The 22855-nt window shown below is 32.5% G+C and overlaps 1 protein-coding gene across 8 annotated transcripts in view; it reads left to right on the top strand.

Moving 5' to 3' along the window:
• The first annotated feature begins 1794 nt into the window (after positions 1–1794).
• The window catches only part of LOC117101581 (cytochrome b561-like), a 23627-nt gene continuing 2566 nt past the window's right edge, over positions 1795–22855 (top strand). The window contains exons 1-6 of one of the 8 annotated variants that reach the window (XM_033241581.1): positions 1795–1911; positions 3811–4041; positions 13951–14016; positions 19185–19383; positions 20157–20359; positions 21064–21227. In XM_033241581.1, the coding sequence (XP_033097472.1) occupies positions 19203–19383; positions 20157–20359; positions 21064–21227 (548 nt within the window). In that variant the 5' untranslated portion in view covers positions 1795–1911; positions 3811–4041; positions 13951–14016; positions 19185–19202. Of the gene's footprint in view, positions 1912–3717; positions 4042–8338; positions 8403–13950; positions 14017–16843; positions 17062–19181; positions 19384–20156; positions 20360–21063; positions 21228–22855 lie in introns of those variants that run through there. The other 7 variants (XM_033241566.1, XM_033241616.1, XM_033241597.1 and 4 more) reach the window with 7 other exon arrangements.

The following is a 22855-nucleotide window of genomic DNA, read 5'->3' as shown; positions in this document are numbered from 1 at the left end:
AGTTATTGGAGATTTTAATGTGCCTAAACTTAAGGGATATATTGATCCTGTTCCGAATAATTTAACTCAATGTGAACAAAATTTTTGTGATGTTTTCAACGACTTTTTTCTCACACAAATCAACCAAATCCCTTCGAGAAAAAAGTGTGATAACATATTAGATTTGATATTCACCTCCGAACCGGAACGAATATCTAGTGTTAATATATCTCATGAGAATTTTCACACTGATCATGTGTTGCTTGAATTCGATGTTTATATTAAGGTCAATACAATTAAAAATATTCCCAGAATTGTATACAATTTTAAACGTGCTAATTTTAATAATATTAGATATATTCTCAATGAAGCTGATTTTAATCCTGTTTATGCAACTAATGATGTAAATACTTCTTGGACTAAATTAGATAGGTAATGAATAGAAACAGTCTGGATGAATGTAGTATTCGTAATAAGCACGTTCTAGTGATTTTCTTTCAGTATTTTCAGCATATCATCTACATATTGGTTTATGTATAGATTTTCATGATTCCGCAATGTTGGAAATGTAGCAGTTGATCAATTTCATACTGTACATTCTTCGGTTTGTGTATGAACCATACCCTGGTTTCAAGGCATTCTTTGTGGTTTGCAATTACTGCAAAAGCAAATTCAAATATTTTGTTATCGTTCCAATAGTCAGATTTTGTTATTAAGTATCAAAAGAATCATTAAATATTATATGTTTATTACCTTAGAGTATTGGTTTAGAAAAAAATATAGATTTAAATATTTCTGTATTCATTTTGCATGCATTGAAATTCTTGCTTGTTTTAGATGGTTATAGTTGTTGAAGCTCTTATGCTGTCTCTTATACACATCTAGATGTGTATAAGAGACAGTCATTATAATCACCATCATCATCATCATAATTATAATCATCATCATCATCATCACTATAATAATCATCATCATTATAATCATATTATAATAATATTTAATTATTATTATAATAGTTATTATTGTTAGTGTTCAAGCATTCAGTAGTAAATTAAGGGGTAAATGGCGAAATATGTCCACTTTAGGTGTATTCATTCATTTTGTATTAGACCTGTCTCTTATACACATCTAGATGTGTATAAGAGACAGTATATATACCCCTGTTACAGGTATATATATTTTATACCTGTTACAGGTATATATATTTTAAATCATATTCCACCCCCTATTTTGTTTTAATTAGGCTAACTTTATAATAATCGTTATCTTCAGGTTTCTAAAAGTAATTTTTAAGTGCACTGAAACTTACTAGCTGAATTACAGGTTCCATTATAACTTGGCAAGAAAAGTACATTGGCTGCAAGAAAACTGTGGTGATTGTATTTTCGAGCAGCTGTTTCTCCATATGGTTATGTCTGAACTGGTATATATATACATCAAAACATAATTCAGTAGTTTTTTTTTCTCCAACTGCTTAATAATTATTAATATTTTCTTAGCGCCGGTGAAATATGTTATGTCTTATATACAGTAGCTACAATACAATGCAAATTTATTCAATAACAGATTACTACAGAATCATGTGAAATAAATTGAACATATTTTAAATCCAGTGATTTATTTTCCTGTAGGCAATCCGGTTCACCCCTCCCCCACCCCCCGACAACTATGTATTTTTATGACAAGGTAATGAGATAAAATTGACTGAAAACATACAACACAAAATGTTTTTGAAATTGTGTTTCATACATCGATTGGTCCGCGTATACCAAATATTGTACTGGAGTTCGTGACCGCCACTCCTACAAACCAACACAAAAATTTTGTTCCGTCAGTGGATTTCATGGTTGAATGATTCTATTGCAAAACATTGTCCTGTCTGAGTTTCGTGTCAAAGAGAAACCATCTTGTTGTGGTGAGTGTTTAGGTCAGGTATGTACAAACTAAAGATTGTGTGATTGAAAAATGGAAGAATATTGGAATTATTCCAGGGAAGCTCAATTGTCAGGAGTGGGTCAGGTAGGCCCTAATGACTGATGATTGGAATTAATTGAAGAAAATGAAGCTTTTTACCTCCATCCATGTGCCTTGCTGGTTGGCTTCAGATGGGAAGCAATACGCGGAGATAGTGCCGTGGCGGATCCAGGGATTCGAAATATTAGAGGTGACCAGCAGGGAATTTCACAGATGAAGGGTCTACACCACCTCAGACAGCCCCACCTGGGTTGGGGCTGGGGTTCGAAAATTTATGATTGCCACCTCTGATGTCCGGATGGCACTCTCAAACTTAAATTTAAATATAATTTTCCTTTTTTTCTCTGTTTTCTTTCTTAAACTTTGAAAAATTGGGTAAGGGGAGAAATCGGCTCCGTTGAATCCGGCACTGTAGTGTGTTATTAGTAATTAAAAGGTCACCAAGTTGAGGTTTGGAGCATTGTTGAAAGTTGCAGGGAAAGACCAAGCCCAGTGTCCCGCAATCCCCCTTTCAATGCTTGACCCAACTTAAAGTCAGGCTCCGGAGGAAAAAAAATGTTAATATGTTGTAGCACTGATTTTTCTAAGACGGAAAAAAAGTTGTCTGACGAAAAACTGAGGAACGGTGAATGAGATACAGATTTTTGAATATTTAAAAACTGGGGGGAAAAGGGGCGTAACTGCCCTTTTTTACACCCTTTTCCCCCAGTTTTTAAATATTCAAAAATCTGTATCTCATTCACCGTTCCCCAGTTTTTCGTCAGACAACTTTTTTCCGTCTTAGAAAAATCAGTGCTACAACATATCAAAAATTGTTTAATTGTTCTGATGTAGCATCATTTTTTGTGATATAATTACAGTAAAAGAAGGATTTACAAATTGATATATGTTAATAACAATGCTGCTCAACAAGCTATATTTACAGAACACTTAACCAACAAATATTTCAAGTAAAATGGTTTTTACAGGTCTGTACATTATCATATCAACAGCTGCGACAGAAAGTCTAGAATTTTCATCCTCATTAATGACGTTGCTGCCACTAAGGCGAAACACGTTTGGTTTTGATATTGGATAACATACTTATGGATTAAGCTGATTAACTATTATTAATTTGCCTTATCTCATGGAGGAGTTCATCTTCCTAGTTTATCACAAACACTCAATTAAGCGGTTGGTGGAGTCGTTGATAATGCCTAATTGAGTCTCCCAACTAAATGAGCATCACTGGTAGGTTTAAGTGCCCATGCACTAATTATTATCTGCGTTTCGGTTAATTTATTTAGTGCAGTATTATTAGGTCCAGTAGCAATAAGTAATGACATCATCATTATTGTCATAATTTTCATCATCATCATTATTATAAATAATAAAATAGTAGATATAATCAACCTTGCAATGATTTCAACATTTTAGTCACATGCTCTTGTACATATTAGATTCTGAAAAAGCCAATACTACAATATTGAATGATCAATAGTAATTTGTTTCATAATAGATTGGTGGGAATTAATTTTCAGAAATATTCCGTTATATTAGTGACAAAAGCCATTGACTTCAGTTCGTAATGGATCACCCAACTAACAAAATGATTAACAACGAAGCTGCTCAGTCAGTCGTAACATAATGACCCAACGACAACAATGACATTTTTGTAATTAAGCTGACATACGTAGAATCTATGCATTCTGTTAGTACACTTAAGGAAAGGATTACTGTAACCATGGTTATTCAGTTATCCATGCATGACTGGTCACCATTTATAGACGAATCACTTCTCAGTATTAGGAACTTTCCTCATTATATGTTTGTTAGATCTCATCATTCCCTGTTGCCATAGTAATCTTTTCTCCGCAGATGTGAAGAAAATGGATTTGTGAAAGAAAGCTTCAGGATTGGTTGATGAGAAATTTGTTGGCCTGTGAGTACAGTGTTAGATAAATTATAGAGCTTGAGGTTTTTATTACGGCACGGTGTTCTACCTTGTGTGACCGAGTGCAGTTAGCAAGAGTGCGATATCTTCACCGGCTCGTTACATCCATTTTTGGACGTATCATCGGAAACATCAACAACTGAATACATAATCAGGTGGGTTGATAATTCATAATAACTACCACCTAGTAATCAACAGTTTTTGTATATTCTAATTGTAGAGTAAATGTAATGTATCTAATGAGCCTTTGGATACACCATGATAATGCAGCATATGGAATATTGTACCACAGACGCCAACATATGGATACCCTGTAACTGTGTTAATGAGCGTGATTCCTTAGCGTCATAATGGCTGAGTCCTTAGTATAGTTCAGATGTTGATGCTCAAATTTTTTTCCATCATCATCCTTATGATAATCATCATCATTATAATCACCATCATCATCATCATTATAATCATCATCATCATCATCACTATAATAATCATCATCATTATAATCATATTATAATAATATTTAATTATTATTATAATAGTTATTATTGTTAGTGTTCAAGCATTCAGTAGTAAATTAAGGGGTAAATGGCGAAATATGTCCACTTTAGGTGTATTCATTCATTTTGTATTAGACATAGGCCTACTACTGTAAAGCCTTTACTGCCCATGTACAGAAGATACCAGTCATTGGGAGGTATTTGTGAGGCAAATCTCCTTCACCAGCACATGTTGAAATTGCTTCAATAATACTTCACATTGTACCATGTGATACCACATGGCTTTACTATGTCCAGACCAAAAACAAAACCATCATTCTTTCTTGGGGCGTGTTCAAGCACTCCACATAAAATAATCTTCCAAAAAATTGCACAGAGTTCCTCAGTGAAGGCCTTGGGGCATGTTCAAGCACTCCACATAAAATAATCTTCCAAAAAATTGCACATAGTTCCTCAGTGAAGGCCCAAGTGATTAGAAAATGTAGGCACCCCTGGCAACGAGTCATCTTCCATATTTGCCTTTAATACAGTAGCCTAACAAAATGCCTTTAAATGTCTTTCCTGAATTAGGCCCAATCCCTTTTGGCCCGATAATGCTGCTGACCTCCCTTATCGAAAAGACTAACATACAAACTAAATTGGATTCGTAGCACTACATGTGATAAAGTGATACAGTAGTCACCATGGAAGCCACTCCCTCCCCTCCCACCCCCCGCCCCAAAGAAAGAGATAATAAAAAACTAGAAGAAAAGGAAGGAGAAATAGTGAAGCATAGTACTCCACAGCAGGGTAAATTTCAATTTAAATTCCATGTTACCAAAATTCCATGTCTATGGTCAAGCATAGACATGGAATAAAAATCTCAAACACTATCCCCTCAAATTCCCCCATCTTTCAAATTCCCCCATCTTTCAAATTCCCCCATCTTTCAAATTCCCCCATCTTTCAAATTCCCCCATCTTTCAAATTCCCCCTACTCAGAATTTTCTCTGGATCCGCCCCTGAGAACCTTATTAAAGGAACACCTTTGGGAACGTAAAGTTGTCTCATTAGGGGTGTCCCTTAAATAGGGGCTGGCTGTAGTATTATGTTCATCCAAATATAATTTGAATTAAGGATATATATGGGCATTTAGAAATATCGTTTATATATATATTTTTTTTGTCGTAAGAAATATCATTCCTATAACCTTTCAATCAAATCAAATTGCAGGTACTTACATCCTTAAGTATTTGCCTGAAAATTGAGGATTTTTATATTTTAGAAGCAGTGACTTTAATGTTTAAAGATTTAAAAAAAAGTAAAGTTGCAACATTATGCAATATAGAAATGCAGTATTAAAACAGAATAAGCTTCACACTGTATTAGAACAAAGTGTGAATTGGACAGGAAAAATTAGATAGGTAATGAATAGAAACAGTCTGGATGAATGTAGTATTCGTAATAAGCACGTTCTAGTGATTTTCTTTCAGTATTTTCAGCATATCATCTACATATTGGTTTATGTATAGATTTTCATGATTCCGCAATGTTGGAAATGTAGCAGTTGATCAATTTCATACTGTGCATTCTTCGGTTTGTGTATGAACCATACCCTGGTTTCAAGGCATTCTTTGTGGTTTGCAATTACTGCAAAAGCAAATTCAAATATTTTGTTATCGTTCCAATAGTCAGATTTTGTTATTAAGTATCAAAAGAATCATTAAATATTATATGTTTATTACCTTAGAGTATTGGTTTAGAAAAAAATATAGATTTAAATATTTCTGTATTCATTTTGCATGCATTGAAATTCTTGCTTGTTTTAGATGGTTATAGTTGTTGAAGCTCTTATGTGTGTTTTAAGTCTGCCAGGCGTAGCCTTTGAACATTTCTATCAGACAATTTCTATTGCGGTTTTCTGTCGTGTATTGCATTGACTCAGCAAAACGTGATTAGCATTCAATTATCCGTAATCATTTGCATTCTCAGCATTCAATCATCGGTTAGTATTCAATGTGCTCCAGTCTTGGGATTTTTAGCATTTTATATCCTAGTAAGAAATAAAGACTCGTTAAAGGAGAAAAGCTCTTATTTTCGATGAATTTCTTTGTACTTTCATTGCATTGTAATTTCACATATATTGTAATAAATATACCTAATATAAATATTATCATTATTTTTATGATAATAGTGGTGACCTCATTACATTTTTAGCACATAGATAATTATGCTTATTTATTTATTTATTTATTTATGTATTTATTTATAGTTATTATGATCATATTTTTCATAATCATTACCATTATTCTTATTTTATTATCATCATTTTATTATTTTGTAGAAGTAGTAGTAGTTATTTGATAATATTGTTTGTGTAGTGATTATAAAATGAATGTTATTGTCTTTAAAATTTTAATAAATAACAAATAGATTAGAAAACATGCTGAAATTGATTATTGGGTAATTTGTTCCATTTTATCAGTTACAGTTATATGCATTATTTATTTATGCATTTATTTATGTATTCTTTATATCAGTTATAAATTAGTAGAGTTAAAATTATAATGTATCTTTTATAAAGATACAGTATATTTTTTTTCAAAAATTTTCTTTGACTATTTTATTACAGATAGTCTCACATTTTGTGCCTTTTTTAATGTGCAAGTGTAATATTTCATAGTGCAAAGGTTATTCTGTAGCTAAGCATCAAGAAGGTATAAAATATATATTTTTTATACCTCCTGGGCTGGATGTGTAAATGATGATAACATCTAGCGGGAGATAAGACAGGCTACCTCATTCAGTAGCTTGCATCCACGGTTTGCATTTAATTAGCCGTAAAGAATCAAATAATATTAATTGGCTTTTTGGGAATTATGTCATTCGAATCCTATAAAATCACTAACTCAGAATTTTTACAATTGGTAATTTAAAGGTGCAGTTTGAAATTCACCACTGTACTGTTAGATGAACTAAAGACAAAGATTACACCTTGAATATACAGTAATACTAAATTTGGTACATTACAGTGTTACTTTGTTAGATGTCCATGATCTCGGGTTCAATTCGTGATGGTACAATAGTAAATATTTATTCTTTTTATAAATTTATTTTTATTTTTCGACAGGTTGAGTCTTGTTACTATGGCAATAATATCATGACCCTCAAATTGCTGTACTGTGACATTTCAAGTATTTAGTTTGTGTTTTATTTTTATTGCGCTGTTACATATTATTTAGAAGAAATTTGATGTATTGGAGCAAATGATAACCTCTTCAGTTCCATTAAAAATTTTTGATTGGAATTGCAGTCACACTGCGACAGTGGTGTATTTAGAGGTGTGCTCACGCCCCCCAAAAAATGCTCGCCCCCACCTCCCAATCACCCCCAAAGAGAATGCTCAAGTAGTTCGAAATTATCTCAGATAACTTTATTTTGGGATCTAGTTCCACCTCAGCCCCCATTTCAAGATTTCTAGATACGTCAATGTATTTTCATCATATCAGACATGGTAGAAATTTCACTTGAGCCATTTCGCTGTAGCCAACACAGCACTTTATGGATTTAATGTTTGCTAAGCGTGGATTCCAGCCTGATTTCACCATGCATTAAGTAGTAATTACGCTGAGACAAATATTTATTTATGAATATTACTTGGTTATTAATATTCAACACTTAATTGATCTTTAATATTTAACATGATCACATTAGCACTGAGTCGTAGTGTTGATGTAATTGCATCAAACACGTACCGTATTAATCTTTATATTTTATGTTAAATCTAGAAATTGTAGTCTTGCTGTTGTCTATATCGACGGGCCTTTTTCACTAGTGCATTCACTAGCATCTGAAAATAATGCCATCCCTTGGTGGTTTGCTGATAGCATTCTGCTTGACTTCCTTCTAGAATATGTTGCTGGTATTCTACCAGCATTGTTAAGTAAACAATATAAGTTGTTAGTTACAAAGTTACTTTAAAGTTATTTCTATACAGTATTTGAAGTTGATGACAGGTTGTCAGGGACATTAGAAAAATTAAGGTAAAATCATGACTAACTTGTAACATATTTATAGTCAATTTAAAAATTCTGGTAGAATTCTGGCAAAACATTGTTTAAAGTAAAATGACATTCCTTTGGATCATCAAAAAATACATTACATATCAAGATTTAATTTAATTTTTGTTGAAATGATATTTTTTCTTTAATTTTTCTTTTGTGTTTTGCTTGTGCTTGATAGCTTTAATAAATATGTACTGTAGTACTATATGGTATCTACAATTATCAAATATTCATTTGCTCCCGCATAAATTGAGTCGCTTCTCCAACCCTACTATAATATTCTAAAATTTACTAAATTATTAATTGTTTTGTTGTTTTCAAAATTTACTCAAGCCCAGCTTATCTCCAAGACTGAACGTAGCGTTAATCTGCATATTTGTTAATAATATTGAATCAGTATGATTAGTGTACATAGAGTGGCGTAACTTTGTTTAAAAATTTCCCACACGAATAAAATATACAAGCGGTACTGGGTGTAAAGACAACTTGATTTCTTGCTTCAAGAAAGATATCCATGTGTAGAAGATAAGCCTATCCAATAGTGAAAATAAAGGGTCAGGACCAGGACATATAGTACGTGTGACTTTAAATTGACAAAGATAGAAAATGTTAAATACGTACACAATGTATACATATAGGCCTTAAAACATAAAAAGTGTAATTTAAAAATAAGCTTAATAAATGTATGATGTAAGTAATCATCTGTTATTTATGAATAAAATTAACATAAAATATAAAAGAATAAAGAAAGAATAGAAAAGAAACTAGGAACGTCTGAAATATTTTCTGAAAATAAACAATAATGATCAGTATGTTATTGTTTTACGTTTTTGTAGCAATCAATAATAATAATAATAATAATAGCACGTATGTATTTATGATTTTGAATTTAGAAGCAACATTTTTTTGTATAATTCATCTGTATTTCGACCTGTATCTCATTTATATCAATCCTATTAATAGAATTGATTTGTAATATTTTATTGTGTTTGAATTATTAAACTTTTCCTATTATTCATTAGCTATTTTTGTGAATATCATCCAATGTTCGTTTACTTGAACCCAAGCCAAGTATGTATATGGTTTACTGTCATCGTACAGGATTACGGTAGCGCAATATTAACCTCAAGGATTATATTAATCAGCATATTTGTTAATAATAGTGAATCAGTATAATTAGTGTGCATAGAGTGGTTATTATTTGAGGAACAAATAATATTCTTAAATTATTAATGTAACCTTGTAGGCTGAATGCATTAAGCTTTCTCCATGTTGCATGTAAGTGAAAGGGCATTTGCTGAGATATTTGAATATCTGATTACAACAGACGTTGTTTGTAGACTTATTATTCATACTGTACTTACCAGCAACCTTATCAGGAACGTAAGCCTAGTATATTATAATTATGCTTAATTGAATATAGCAAACCTTACTTCCTTGAATAAAAGATTGCTTTTATTTGCTAATTGATTGCTGAATTATGATACTTTATGATAACGATTGCTTTATTATGACATTTTATGATAATATCCATTATTGACATCATCATCATCATCATAATCATCATCATTATCATCATCATTATCACCACCACCATTACCACCACCATCATCATTATCATTTAAATTGAAATTTCTTCACATCCAACAGCAAGTACACTCCCCACTTAAGGATGGGATGATGCTTTATAAACCTCTTTTGAGGCCTAGGGGTGGAGTTGATTTTGGTCGTGAGAAAAAGTCCTGACAGGATGTGAACCCTGGACGCTGGGATTAGAAAGGCAAGCATCTTTACCACGAAGCTATTCAACACCAATCATCATCATAATAATTGTTTTCATTATCTGAAATTTTATTTGTCGTTTTGATTTGATTTTTATCTTCACTAAATCCATCATCATAATTGCTACCATAAAGTATATCTTAATCCTTTGCTAATCATTGCCATCACATCATAATTACCATCAATTTTAACTTCACTAAATCTTCATTATTGACATCATCTTCTTCTTCACAGTCAATTTTATCATCACTAAATCATAATCATCTTCATCATTGTATCAACATCTTTATCATCACTGAAATCATCTTAATCTTTGTAATGGTCATCAGATACAGTATTTGTTATCATCATCAATGAATCCTACAACCCATCCTTTTTATTAGGATTGTTTTGACAGGCATTTATCCCTTCTGAATGTCAATCAATCAATCAACTTTTATTTCGGAATTTTAACCATAACAAATATAAAAAGGAAAGCATAAATAAATAAAAAAAAAATATATAATATCCTAGATCCTATTTCTTTAATATTGTATAATATTCACTTGTGCCTTGTTTTTCTCTGTGATTTTCATTATACTGATTGGCTACCTGATACTGAGGTGCATTTAGCAGTTTCAACACTAAGTGACTTTTCTCTGCTTCGTATAGAATTACAACTACTAGTACTTGTATTACAATTTATGTTTGATATTTTTGCATAAACAATTTTAGTATCTATTTGAATGTAGATTCATTTACTCTCATCATACCTTGTTTACTACCACTATTTGTTTTTTTTTTTAGTTAAAATTTTTGTTTTATTAAGCAGATTTGAAGTTAATTGATAAAAAAATATATGTATATACAAAAGTATATAATATGCAACACATCTTGGAAAATCTGAAATTTACACATATAAATAGGAATTAAATTTATTTTTATTTATTCTGTCTTTTTACTGCATGCACTTTCAGTTCTTGTGTACTGTTTTCAAAGTGGTACAGTTGCATAATTAAACAAATATTGAAAAGCAATGCAAGTAACATAAACATTCCTATATACAAATAATTAAGAATTTTTAAAAGTTAAAATAGTCATGTATGTACGTGTGTACTGGTATACATGTGGAAGATCATTCCACAACTTTGTTGGATAATGCAAAAAAGTTCTCTTGCCTTGACGGTTACTCCATTGTGGTACAATATGGTTATTATGAGTTTGACTATGTGTACATTTAGAATAGGAATCAATATTAAAAGTAAATTAAGAGGATAGATAAGATGGAGTATACCCTTTTAAACATTTAAAAGTCATTAGGGCTCTGATAATTCCACCTTACATATAGTCTTTTCCAGGCAAGTGAACTTAACATATTCATCAACAGAAGTATATATATCAACAGACAAAACAATTCTGCTTGATCTGTTCATTATAACTTGTAAACAATTAGAATACTGAACCTTACAATTGGTTCAGACACGGCAACAATAATAAAAAAAGGGTAATACTGATGACTTAGCAAGCATTTTAAGAGTATGCGGTGGAAGTAGGTATTTTATACGGCGGATGACACCAATACGCTTAGACACATTTGAAGACAATTTATTTATGTGGTCTTTCCAAGTTAGTACAGGATCAAAAGTAACACCTAAGTATTTGAAAGACTCAACTCGTTCAATAATAGTAAACGTGTATACTGTAAAATTTGTATAATAAAAGAATGTATTGAACTGTAAAATGCTCCAATAACCACCTTTCTTGAATAATAAGTGCTGCTCTCGAATAAAAGAGATTTTGATAAATTTCATTGTGCTTTTGAGAGTACAGTATATACCCAACATACTCCAAGTTGTTACTTTGTACCATCGGCTGGTTTTCGCCTGGGGTAGAGGTGTAAAAATAGAGAATTCGGAACTAAATCCCTATTCCCAATGAAAACTTAATGATCATTTTAGTATCTTAACCTACTCAGTGGAACTAATTGCTGCCATGGGGAGGGGTGCATCCCTGTACCCCTCTCCAAGTCTACGTTCATGATCGGGATAAATATTAACAAGTTGGACTACAATAATAATAATAATAGGTGCTGTATTGAAGCCGTCATAAGCTGCAAAGCACAGTGGTGCTTATTGTAACATAAGGTACATCAGTGAAAAGAAGATTGTTCTAGCTTATGCCTGTACTGTACAAACAAATTTGTTAATTTACGATGACAGAATTATCATATTAGAAGTTATAATGTTATTCTAGACTGGTTTAATGTGTTATATAGTACAATATTTATTTATTTCCCATGTTGACAATAAAACATCAAAATGTAAAACAAGACAAAAGCCTCGTCTCCAGACTATACTAAGTAAACTTTTTGAAGGTAGACTGATACACAGAAAGCTATTAAACGAAGCCTTTTTGTGTCTACTGCCCTCAGGCAGTAGACACTTTGCTATCCTGGTCAATCGGGAAGCGTAAAGTTGACATTGTGAGCGTGAGTTGACATTCACAAAAGTGTGAAGTAAGAATCCGGAAGTGTAAAGTTGACATTATGTCACATTCGCGATGTGTGATATGACGTGATTTTACTACTACCCGTAAACTCGATCGTGTGTGGTATGATGCATTGTTAACCAATTCGTCATTATCTATCTGGCGCACAGTTCCGAAAGTTGGAAGTTAAAATTAAATCGAGTAGAAGTGGTTAAACGGGTCTACAGTTGAACTCAGGTCGAGACTGTTTTGCTTGTGGTTGTTCCTGTTTTTTTTTCTACCCTAACTCGGTTTTGGAATTGATGTTAGCTTATTAACAATATTAATCATCAGTCAGTCTGCATAAACTGGAAAGCTTGGATAAAAAGCACCGTTTCTATTAAATTTGTCAGTAGACACGCTCCCACTCGGAGCCTATTTTTATACTGTGTAGACCTTCCGTGCAAGTAAACTCATAAACCATTTTTTATTTTACATCAGACCCAATCAAATGTCTTGTGATTTTGTAAATAAAGTACAGTACACCTAATTGATGTAATTTTTAGTTAAGTGTAGCCTATAGTTAGTGGGGTAATTAAAAGGACAGGGAACACACCTTGTTAAGGCTATAGTCCCTTTATAACATCTGGTTTTTTTTTTCAGTTGTGAATATTTTAAATCAATTTATCATGTAAATTATAGTTGAATAAATAAAGGATATGAATGGAAAAAAAAACACAGTGATATCAGTTTTTGATACATAAAAATAGTACAGGTATTTGATTAAACTCATAAACCATTTTTTATTTTACATCAGACCCAATCAAATGTCTTGTGATTTTGTAAATAAAGTACAGTACACCTAATTGATGTAATTTTTAGTTAAGTGTAGCCTATAGTTAGTGGGGTAATTAAAAGGACAGGGAACATACCTTGTTAAGGCTATAGTCCCTTTATAACATCTGGTTTTTTTTTTCAGTTGTGAATATTTTAAATCAATTTATCATGTAAATTATAGTTGAATAAATAAAGGATATGAATGGAAAAAAAAACACAGTGATATCAGTTTTTGATACATAAAAATAGTACAGGTATTTGATTTACTGGTGAAAATTATATAGTATACTACAGATGGTACTGTATTCAAATAGTATTCAGCCCATTACCATTTTGATTTGATATATAAATATCATATTGTGTAAAGGTATTGTTGAGTACCAACCTGCAAAAAAATTACGTACTGTTTTCATCCTAGCTGCATTTCATTTATCACGCTTCATTGACTTTTGGTTTTCTGTAGATAACACTGGCACCTGTACAGTCCTTCCAAACCACCTGAGGATATATTCAGCTAAAGATACCACAGGTAAGTCAGTTTACTGCAAGTGTGGGACTGTAGTACTCTAGTATTACCACTCAATATTGATTAAAGTTGTTATCTTGGTATTGATTTAAGTGCAGTGATTCTTGTTCCTCTGCTTGTGTTGTTCTTTTTGGTTTTTTTGTTAGCTTGGGATAGATCTTGGTTTAGTTTTTTCACTTCCTTTTGGTTCACTCATCGAATAGAGACCTCAGTATTGTGGGTTATATACATTTCACTACATACATACTGTACGTACATAAAAAAAATCATTTACTTTATCTAAAGAGTGGATATTTTTTTTATAGATTTTTTGTAGTACTTTATTCAATGTTAAGTTTTAGTTAATGAACAACATACTATATATATATATATATATATATATATAAATTTAATGGCAAATGGGATAAACCCATAAAAACAACGAGCAGCCACATAAATGCAAATAATGATAATATAAAGTTTAAACGGAACAGTAGAGAAAATCCGATCAAGAATGACAAAACAAAATAAATATCCACTGGAAAAAATCCCAATATCTGCAGACGGATCCGTTTCGGCCTTCTAGGCCTCATCAGTGCAGCTAGGGTAAAGATGAAGATATATATATATATATATATATATCCTCGCCAGGATTTTTAAAGAGTGACGGAATTTCAGAAAATATTGTCCAAAAAATTTAAAGGGTGATGCGCAATATTTCAAGGGTGGATACATTTTTGGTACTACTTATCAGAGACAACGCGGCATGACCCGTGTCCTACAACTTAAACGTCATTTACTCTATACAGTTAATTTTATTTATTAATGCTAACAATATATGTACACTTAAAAAAACGGAAACAATTCATCAAAACTAATACCTACAAGATGGAGTCTGTTATATATACAAAGATGCATACACTAAATTTTGATGTGGATAAAGATTTGAACAAATCAGTGAGGATACATCATTTTCTTTTCTCACTTTCCCTCGTCCTTAAATCATAAATGATATTTTTTCCAAAATCCGACTATAGTTTTCATTTTAGTAGAGAGAACTGACCCAACAACTTTGCCTGTCGCGTGTGTTAATTATCACATTTAGTGATCATAAGCTAAGATCGGGGCTATGCTAAAGATGCTTCAATATTACAACTATCTCCAAAATATAGTTTGTATACATTGAGGGTACATTGAAATTAGTCAATATTACGTGCTGGCCTAAATAAAAAATCTAACTAGCCTGTGCCTATTTTTTTTTTTTTTGTCATGCTCGCACACGGCTGGTTACTCACAATTTTCTAGGCGGTACTAACTAGGCTTATAGTTCCTCCCTAGAATTTAACGCCATGTTCTCCGAAGCAGACGTGTATATTTGGTTGGCTATTAAAATTTAGATAATATTTATTTAAAAACAAAATACGCTTTACTTTTGAAGTATTAGTTATAACGGATCGTCGAACTGTGATGTCTACGAAAAATACAGCTACCGTATATACTCACGTAGACGAGGCTTAAAATAGCAAATTACGAACGAAAAACAGGGTTTCATCCTACACACACGGCATAGGCCTACACATTTTAGATTTATTAAATCATGTTTGTCTTATGTGTGATCGTCTATAACACATGGATTTACTAGGCAGTGAAGCTACTAAATGTTAGTTTATATTAACGCAATTTTAAATACGGGGAAATAAGATTTTGATGTTTAAAAAAACATAAATGATACCATTTTTGGAAGATAACCTTGCATTTTACTCCGTTTATGGGCAGCTAGATGCAGTATCAAGACCATAAAAGTAGAAAAATTAGGAATTCAAACGATGAAGCAAGCGGTTGTCTTATACGCCCGACATACAAAAATCTTCTCTAACTCGAGGGTCGTCTTATGCGCAGGTCGCCTTATACGCGGGTATATACTGTGTCTTGAGGTCAAGCGTTGCGCACAGTTATAAGATGAACTTGGTAATTGCCACCACGTGGATAAACTAGTACCATAAGGCCTGCTTAGAACTGTCCATTTTTAATCGCGGTATAATTCCATGATTAACTGTGAGTTGTCAGTAAAACGTTCACTGGGTAGGTAATGGTTTAGCCTTACCATTTTTTTTTTTTTTTGGAATACCGAGCCGAAAGAAATTCATGAAAATTCAATTAATAAATATTGTTTTATAAATTACCGTTTATAAAAAAACAGACACTTCACTGAATATTGCAATCGTCACGCATGTACAGTACTGATTGCGCCCTATCCGCTAGCCGACCAGGGACCTTCCCTGAGTTCACAGGTACTACTTGCACACACAGGCGGCGTGCAAAGAGATTCTGCAGTTTGGCTTGCATTGCCTGTATATATATATATATATATATATATTGTATAAATATATATATATAAATAATAATGTATGATATAATACTGTGTAAATGTATGTAGAAATAATAAGCAAAATGGTAAATGATAAAAACAATGATCAAATATACAGTAGAAACAAATGATACCAAATATTTTTTCCTATAGCAATGCTACTGTACTTTATAAAGGGATATATAATATCAGACCACTGGGCTTGCGCTGTCTCTTATACACATCTAGATGTGTATAAGAGACAGGTGTAGGCATAAGTACTCTTTTATGAAAAACATAAAATGTTGATCTCAAAATGACACAAATCAACATTTTATTGTGTACACTTTCGGGGGGAGGGAGGGGGTAACAGAAAAGAGTATGTTTTGTACTCTTTTGAAAATGTTGATAATTATGGATGACCCCTAAGTCAACTGGTACACCAGCATATTTACCATAATTAAAAATACATAAATCTTTCCTATAATGGTACTTGTAGTGGCATGCACAACTACCCAATATACTTACAGTACTTGCTTACTTTAAGCCATCCACACTAGCTGCTGGCTGTGTGATGGCAATACTATGCGATAATACAGGCTTATACAGGTATATGCATAAATGGCAGTAAACACTTTGTCAACCTCTGACATCGACCTGTGATCAACTGACCATTGGACATTGAGTACAACACCATTCCACTGACCGTCAGTGGCATTATGGTATTGCTTTTTTTAACAGTATTAAATATAATTTTTTAATCACAAGTTATATTCATAGCTATCACATTAAATATGATTACAATTACAACAAATGTGTATATTCCATTACATCTTATGCATATGCATTACGCTAATTATTATAAACCATGGAAAAATATTGGCATAAGTTTTAGTTGTACGCAAAAGGATAAAAAGAATTAGAAATAGAGACTATTTCTCATAGGAGATTACCATTTTCTTGATGACTTCTTCGTTACTAGGCAAATTCAGAGGTTGTAGATCGCATCCGCTGGAATGCCCTTGTTTTTGTGTGTACTTTATACAGTTAAAAAAGTGCGCCCTCTCTAATGATTAGTTTTTGTACTTGGCATCTCGCACACTGCGGTCGATCGAGTTGGCCTGAGATACAGTATGTTTGTTTAATTTTCAAAGTCTTGGTCAGAATCATTTTTTTTAAAAATTTGAAATAATTCCAGTGAAATATTCTAAGTGTCAATAATACTAGCAACAGAAAAAAATCATGTCAGCTGTCTGACAACAGAACCTAAATCAAGGTAAGGCTAGGCCTAGCCTAGTAATGTTTCCGGCACTTACTATATTTTTTTCGCAGACCTATCACAAAATCGAACATAAATAAATCGTCTGCGTTTATTGTTAGTGTGGAACACAAAAAATCAAATTTCAGTCTTGTTTTACATTTTTTCATGTTTAGGAATGTCTAAATTCTGTTATAACCAGTAATTCCGTAATATATTTATAAATCTTTGTAACATATATATAAAATCAGATTTTTCTTAACAGCAGAAATTATGCTGGGAATGAAGCTTGAACACCTCCAATCTTGATGTTTAAGGGTAGCAGTATAATGGCCATATTCAATTTTGATTTGAGTGATTCATCACATATGATGCTATTAGAATCTGCCAATTGATTTTGTAATGAACCTATACTTAAGACATTACAAATTCACTTTTTATCTTTAAAAAATTCTGTCTGTGATAATGTTTAATAAAAATCTTCAACATCTAATTAATTGGTACTGAATCACCCATTTAAATGAATCAGTTAAGTTTATACGATGAGGATGAGTCAAAAAGAAAAAAAATACAGCTTCTGTATAATATATTACCTGCCAATATAAGTATGATACAAATAATTTATTTCGTCAAAAATATTTTTTAAAATGAAGAAAAAAAAAGAAAATTGTGTTAAAATTTAGGTGTATCATAAATTTACTTACCTCAGCCTCATCCATGGTTCGGCTGAGGTGGCTAGACTTCATCTGTAAAAGTTTCCCCTTTCGTTCCCTCTATTTTGAATGCCTACTGTAGATTCGCCACCGAGTGAGATTTATATAGGAATATTCCAATGAGCGCTACATCGTTTATGAAATTTTATTAGGCTGTGATGCTAATTTGAGATCAGCATTTATTTTTTCTTATTGCTGAGAAATGTAGTTAAATAATAAGAAACATCAAATCATGTCAGGTATGTTACTTTCACATAAATATCGCAATGTTTGTTCAAATGATATTTAATAGCAGCACTTATTTGATAGCAGTGGGCAACGAGGTAAGTCATGTCATGTTTGCTGCAGTAAGCAATTCAGATACTCAATTTTTACTATTCAAATTAATAGCTCAACTCAAAGAGTATGCTTTTCTGACCAGGCACGGATTTAGGGGGCCCCGTTCACCCCCCCCTACTTTTTGGAAAGTTAAAAAAAAGGAACAAACAAACAAAAAGAAAAACTTTATCGCCCCAAATGCCTCAGATGTTATTTTTGGGCATCTAGAAAACAAAAATTTCACAGGGATATTCCCCCAGACCCCCTAAGGTGGTCTTATCTTGGTCCCACTTTCGGACCCCCCCCCCCCCCCCCGACATCTCTGGATCCGCTCCTACTGACTGTCAAACACACATGAAATAACTGTACACAATATTTCTATTATATAAAATGATACCATTAAAAATAACAAAATACAGGCATATGTTTATTGCATTTAAACTACCTGTATAATTTTTCTATAGCACAATAATTTTTTCTATAGCTTGTTTATTGCATTATAACTGTAGCGACCGTATAACTCTATTATTAGAGATTAATTTATCTCTTTCAGCAGCGACCGTGATTGTATGACATGGCCAGTTTTTTGTTTGTTTGTGTAACCTTTACCCAAGTGGTTGGTGTGGTAATGCTCGTGTTGCTAGGCTACTGGACTGGGAATGTTCTTGGAGGATTCAAGTGGGATGGCTCTTCTCAAGAGTTCAACCTTCATCCTTTGCTCATGGTTATTGGACTTGTCTATATGTATGGCCAAGGTATAATATGTTGTCTGTTTCTATTATGTTTGTATGTACATGTTATATGAGGGTTGCCATCCCCCAAACCAGCATACTGTCGATAAATGTTAAACTGATTAATTAGCATAAGAATGTGCCAGTATACTTTAGTGCAAGTCGATTTCAGTAAATGATCATTTTAAAGTTTATAAATGTGGTTAATGTGAAAATATCAAAAAGTAAATTTTCTTCTTTTGGTCACTGTGCTGGTTTTGGCATGGCAAGCCCCTTATTCTACATAATTGTAAGGTACTGTATATAATGTATCACATTAAACTTGATAATGCCAGCTGAGCATAACAACAGGCATCGCTAGGTTGGATAAATTCCTGTATTGTTGTTATACTTTAAAGATTGTGCTTTGAAATGTAATAGAATATACTAGCTACATATAACAATTATTATTATTCTCATTTATGTTTTAGCTTTTCGATCCATTCTGTAAGTGGTGGGTTTCCTGCTGTTAGATGTGATTTTAAATAAATAAAAATTTAAAAAAAAATTAAACAAAAACTTCCATATTATTTTAGACTTAAAATTTCCTATACCTGTCCTATTTCGAAACCTTATTTATTTATTATAAATTCGGCAAAAAGACAGGTTAGCGGCATGCCCAGAGAGAAAAATGGGCTGAAGCACGACACCAAGGGTGAATTCTCTGTAAACCGCTAGTAGATTCTTATGCCGCTGTTTCAAATTTTGCAGGTGTCCCTGATGATAATGATGATGTTTGTTCTTTTATCTTTTGACAGCTATCATGGTGTATCGGGTATTTAGCAAGGAGAGTAAAGTTGTAGTTAAGACAATGCATCTGATGTTACAGTTATTTGCCTTTTTATGTTCGTGTGTTGGACTGAAAGCAGTGTTCCGCAATCATAATGTTAACAATATTGCCAACATGTACTCTCTACATAGCTGGATTGGCCTAATTATCTTCATATTGTTTACATTTCAGGTGAGAAAATTTGCATTTAAATTCATATATGTACATGTCATAGATATGTGTAGATGTCATCATAATGATGAGACATCAAGATTTAAATGTTGCTCTTCACTGAATCATAGCATTTTCAAGAGCCATAAGAGAACTATTGAAGGCCTACTGATGAGGATATGAACTTAGTGTAGGGGTAGGGGATAGCCAGAAGAGGAACATTTTCAAAAAGGGGGTTTCCCCTGTCTATTTTCAGACATAACTCGCTAAAGATTTGGTCCTAACACCTGGGGAGCTCACTTGCATACCAACCAAATGGGTGGGGGTGTGGTGCGGCAGCTACTTCAAGACATGAGACACTTGTGCTACCTATTTTACTGAAAATTGTTATATTTTATTATGGACAACCATTTATACGAAATCGCACAGTACTCTAAAAAGACCACAGGAAAAATCTCAATTCAAACATTTCGACTAAGGGGTGGGAATACTGCAAGACCCCCTTCCTCCCCATGCGGACTCCTTAGATACGCCACTGCAGCAAATGAGCCATAGGTACAGTAATTGCTGTTCAAGACCAAGACTCAAGACTTAGGAATAAACCACCCAGGGTAGACTAACCAGCAACAAAAAAATATACATAAATACACACCAGCACAGTTGGTATCATGTTCAAATATACAGTACATATTTAACATTGTACATCTTTTATTTCTTTTTATCAGCTTGTCTTTGGCTTCCTGTTCTTCTTCTTTCCAAAAGCCAGCGAATCAATGCGAAAAGCTTACCTAGTCGTTCATCGTTTCTTTGGCGTGTTCATTTTTGCCGGTGCTGTTGGTGTAGCGTGCATTGGACTTTTAGAAAAACTTGGCTTTCAGTATCCAAATGAGTAAGTAATATCTCAATCTAATTTATTAGGAAATATTCTTAGGGAGCTTATGATTGGACTACAAAGGTAGGATGTAGAATGTAATGACATCACATAAAGTCATCTGCGCATGCAAGAACGCCTAGTTCTCCTTGTCGCATGGATTCCAGGACGCAATTTGGCCAAATCTGTGTTGTGCTGAGAACATAGGCTGGTCATGCATAAGTGAATCCGTTATTGTATCACGTCGTCACGCAAATCGAAAGCTCCCAACTGTATTGAACAAAGCATCGGGTGCTCCTAGGGCCCAAATTTGACCTTTAACACAAATAGACAAAGTATGAAGAGGTTTATAATGATTGATTGTAATCATGCAATATATATGTGGGTGAATATTCAAATTTAATTATGCCTTGGATAGATTTGCTTCTTCAAACATTGATTAAAAACATATCACCTGAAGATGAATATATTTGCTTTTTATTTATTTATTACAAATTGACACAAGATAAAATAAAAAAATTGACCAGTAGCATGTCTAGAGATAATAATTATGTGCTAAAGCCATGGCCAATAACTTAATATGATAAATAAAAATTTAATTATTATGTATATAAAAGATATAAAAAAGTGTACGAGAAAATAGTTAAGAGAAAAAGATAAAATTCATTCATTTATTTGTTCAATAAAGTAATTAAAAGTGTAGTTTAAAAAGGAATAACTTTTGTTTGAGAGTGGATATCAAGAGAAAGAGAGTTCCAGAATTTAGCTGCCTCGACATACAAGGAATTTTGGAATAGAGTGGGTGGTATGAATCAAAGCCTTGTATAATCCAACATTATGGACATATGCATGAAAATGTTAATTCAAAATAACATGCAATATAATATAATAGATTTTTATGACCAATTATAATGCAATCCTGGATGTAATAGACATTTTATGCAACCAACTTACACAGTACTTTAGTTGACATCACATAAAAATGGAGAATGGTTTTACGTACACATTCAGAGGGTAGGGAGGGAGTACCGAAAAAGAGTACTGTTTGTACACTTGCAAAAATATTGATAATTGTGAATGACCCCTAGCAAAAAAGTGAAAAAACTTAGGTAATTATATTAAATGAGCAATTCTAAGATTTATTTTTTCTATAATTTCTGGTGGCTGTATATTAGTCATTATTGCCTGTTGTATAATTGTTGTCTCTGATGATGACTAATATTGAAATTTTTATATACTATGAATCATTTTTATGTCTTGTTTGAAATCCAAAGTATTTTGTTTTTTTGTTCAGTGAATAATCGAGAATCAAGAATCAAAAATACTTTATTTTCATCAATCGAACAAGTGAATAATAAAATTACTTAGCCCAATACACAAAAAAATGACATACCGTAGATTAAAATATGGTTATACACAAAATAATAAAATTTTTTTTTTTGTTATGTTCTGTTTTATTATTTTTTGTGTTGTTTGAACAATCCAATAAGCCATCTTGTAGTTTCAACTGTGCGTGTCTTTGTCAAAGTTCAAATTTCAAGTCATATAAACAAATGATCCATTTTGTGACAGCATGTATGAAATGTGCACAATAATTAATCTGTTTGCAAATGCACATACATTGTGTAACATTTTATTTTTATTTA

Source organism: Anneissia japonica, unplaced genomic scaffold (assembly GCF_011630105.1).
Source record: "Anneissia japonica isolate Jap-2015-1 unplaced genomic scaffold, ASM1163010v1 scaffold1005_len2656397_cov198, whole genome shotgun sequence".
NCBI classification, from domain to species: domain Eukaryota; kingdom Metazoa; phylum Echinodermata; class Crinoidea; order Comatulida; family Comatulidae; genus Anneissia; species Anneissia japonica.
Note: the sequence above shows the minus strand (reverse complement) of the source record. Positions and strands in the feature narration are given on the sequence as shown.